Source organism: Meles meles, chromosome 7 (assembly GCF_922984935.1).
Source record: "Meles meles chromosome 7, mMelMel3.1 paternal haplotype, whole genome shotgun sequence".
Taxonomy (NCBI): domain Eukaryota; kingdom Metazoa; phylum Chordata; class Mammalia; order Carnivora; family Mustelidae; genus Meles; species Meles meles.
Window position 1 is genome coordinate 92,789,562 of NC_060072.1, and position 3,434 is coordinate 92,792,995.

Here is a 3,434-nt window from a genome sequence, read left to right on the forward strand (position 1 = left end):
CTAATAAACTGAGCGTTAAAAGGCTAATTTAAGAAATCTATTTAATCAAATAATATCTACCCTCTAAATTTGTTTTATATTTGTCTATATGCATATGACACATAATATATATACACATATACATAGTATACACATGTAATCATAATAACTTAGAGGAAAAACAAAACAGAAAGATTAGGAAGGAAAAGATAAATTAATGAAAAAAAATGGTGAGAGCAATTGAAAATGTTCCTAAGAAGTAGGGCCTTTGTTAATTATAAAGTAAAATAAGAAAATGTGTTAATCACTTCATGTCATTATTATTTTCTGTCTTAATTTGTCTGAAGTTAGTGATGCGAAACCAGACATCAGTGGTAGAATTCATTCTCCTTGGACTGACAAATGATGCTGAACTTCAAGCTGTGCTTTTCCTTTTTCTGCTGCTAACTTATGTCTTAAGCATCATGGGAAACTTGAGTATCATCATTCTGACCCTGCTGGATTATCGACTCCAGACACCTATGTATTTCTTCCTCCAGAATTTTTCTGTTTTGGAAATATCTTTTACCTCTGTCTTTGTCCCCAAAATGCTAGTCAATATTGGAACTGGAGATAAGACTATCTCCTTTGCTGGTTGTTTCACTCAGTACTTTTTTGCCATTCTTCTGGGAGCAACTGAATTTTATCTTTTAGCTGCCATGTCCTATGATCGCTATGTTGCCATTTGTAAACCCCTACATTATACAACTATAATGAGCAGGAGACTCTGCATTCAGCTTGTCCTGTGTTCCTGGTTCTCTGGTTTTTTGGTTGTCATTGTGCCACATATAATGACTCTCCAGCTGCCTTTCTGTGCATCCAGCATCATCAATCATTATTGCTGTGACTACACTGTGTTGTTGCATCTGTCCTGTTCAGACACACATTTCATAGAAATGGTAGAGTTTATCTCTGTTGGAATTACCCTCCTCTTCACCTTGGTATTAGTGATTCTGTCCTATATGTACATAATCAGGACAGTTCTGAGAATCCCCTCTGTTCAACAAAGAAAAAAAGCTTTTTCTACGTGTTTCTCTCACATGATTGTGGTCTCACTTTCTTATGGAAGTTATATCTTTATGTACATAAATCCTTCTGTTGAGGATGCAGAAACTTTTAATAAGGGAGTGGCTGTCTTAAATACCTCAGTTGCCCCTCTGTTGAACCCTTTCATCTATACCCTAAGGAACAAGCAAGTGAAAATAGCCCTCAAAGATATGGTCAGCAAAATAACAGTGTTTTCAAGAAGGTGAAACTAACTGAGGTTCATCACGACAATAAATAATAAATAAAGGTTTGAAAGACTGTAGATGTACATTATTATAACATTAAAGTGTTTGTTGTTATATATTATCAATACTGTTCACTGAACACCAAAACAGTAAAACAACTTATTTAATGAAAACTGTTGTGCCATCACTTTATTTCTTAAAATTTTACAGGCCTGTAAGAATGTATATGTGTGTGTGTGTCCTCCAGCACTTTTGTGCTACGTTTCTTTATTTGTACCTTACTTTTAAAGAAAAGATTTGGGAGAATTGTGAATATGACTTCTAATAGTGTGTTTTTTACAACAGAGCTTTTCTTATCTTATCCATTGCCATATAGTCTCTCTGTATTTGAATAATCAAATAAACACCCTGGGGAAATCTACTTTAGTTTGCTAATAACAGCTTAAATAATATATTAGTGAATTAATATAAAGTTAATTTTTAAGTTATATTATTCAGATTTAAATTTACTGTTTCCACAATAATCAGTTACTGAGAACTTAGGCTACTCAATGTTTGAGATAAAGAAAATTCTGAAGAAGGGAAAATCAATATATGTTTGTTTTCAAACTGATAGGAAAATGATTAATAATGATTTATACACACTTTAAACTCAAGTGAATCCAGGAAGAGGTAAAGGAATGATTATAATTTAGGTTAATTGGTACTATATCATTATAGTATAATCATACAAATTTAGTGTTGTGCTTAGTCATTGTTCTGGTTCTCGTTTAGAATCATGTGGAATAAAGCTATATTAATGGTCTACAGTGTTAATAGTTTTGTAAGCTTAAATCATATTCTTTCTAAATTTCATACTAAATTTTAAATTTTGATAATCTAATATCCTCAGGCAGAATATCCATCACAAGCTGATGTTTTCTGAACTTTTCTTGTCTATATTAATTTTTCAGGAAGCATGGGCCAGACTCATAGTATGGGTAATTTTAAAATGTAAAGAAGCCAAAAAAATAATAAAGAAGCTACAGATGTTTCTACTTTAATCTGTGCAATGTACAGATGAAGAAAATTGAATCCTAGAGATATTAACAAACTTTAATTAAAGCATATAGTTAAGTTTGTACTCTTGAAGTCTTTACTGATCCAAAAGTAGATGCAAAATCTACTAAGTTGCAGAGGTACTAAAAGAGAGCCCTGGGAAGCCATGGAGGAGAAAGATGATTGAAAATGTAGAACTTGTTAAGTCATATACACCTTGCCATAATTTCATCAGAAAAAAAAACACTTAAATGCCAGACACATAGCTGGTGTTAACAAGTGAGTAAGTTTGATACTTTTTAAGTTTTTTAGATTTATGGGTAACTGACTCATTAGCTCCCTTATTTGTTTTCTACATCATCAGTAGTACATCAATCATAGTCCCCAAAACATTAAGTCACATTATGTGGTTGTTCAATTTCAAAAGAAGATCAAACAATATTTGACAGAGGTAATTATTTTTAAAACAGATAAAGTTCCATTAATACCTGATTTAATTAAATACAAAAGTAAATCAACACACCAACCAACCAAAAATCTAGGAATATTATGCTGAAGTAGTTGAAAATCTGCAGAAGATAGAAAAAAAAAGTTAATCAGGTAGAGGAATCATGACATCCAGAGGAATAAGAGGGACTAATAATTGAATCTCTTAAATTAATTAGAATCTGAGTTGAGTTCAGGCTGGGTTACAGGTTTTGTTGCTGTTTTGTTTTGTTTTTCTTTGTCTTGTTTCTTTATTTATTTTTACAATTTTATGCAACTTATAATTCATGCAAAATAAAGTGCATCCAATAAAGTTTATAACTTGAGATTTGATACATGTACACACCTCTGAAACCATTACCAAAATCAAAATAATGAACTTCAAAAGTTTCTTTAGGCATTCTGGCAATATATCTCTGGAGGCTTTTAATGTTTCAACTTGGGCAGGCTGAGTTATTTTTCTAGGATTTCCCTTCCCTGTTTGTTTCCTGTTACAGTGGACCACTAGAGAGATTATTTGGGATATTTGGAGACTGGAATAAAGCAGAAACCATTTTGTAGCCCACAGATTGTTGTTTATCTGCTGGTTTATTTTGTTGGTAGGACACAGCTGGGTTTATTTTGTTGGTAATTCTTCCATTTACACCTGAATCTTTTTTA

The 3,434-nt window shown here is 32.1% G+C and overlaps 1 protein-coding gene across 1 annotated transcript; it reads left to right on the forward strand.

The window, feature by feature from the left end:
* Window positions 1–332: 332 nt before the first annotated feature.
* LOC123947540 (olfactory receptor 2AP1-like) lies at window positions 333–1,271 on the forward strand. The gene has a single exon (XM_046013844.1). The coding sequence runs from the start codon at window positions 333–335 to the stop codon at window positions 1,269–1,271; it is 939 nt and encodes a 312-aa protein (XP_045869800.1).
* The last annotated feature ends 2,163 nt before the right edge of the window (window positions 1,272–3,434 follow it).

Excerpts from the sequence above, each read along its gene's own strand:
- LOC123947540 (XM_046013844.1), top strand. The coding sequence starts at position 333 with ATGCGAAACCAGACATCAGTGGTAGAATTCATTCTCCTTGGACTGACA.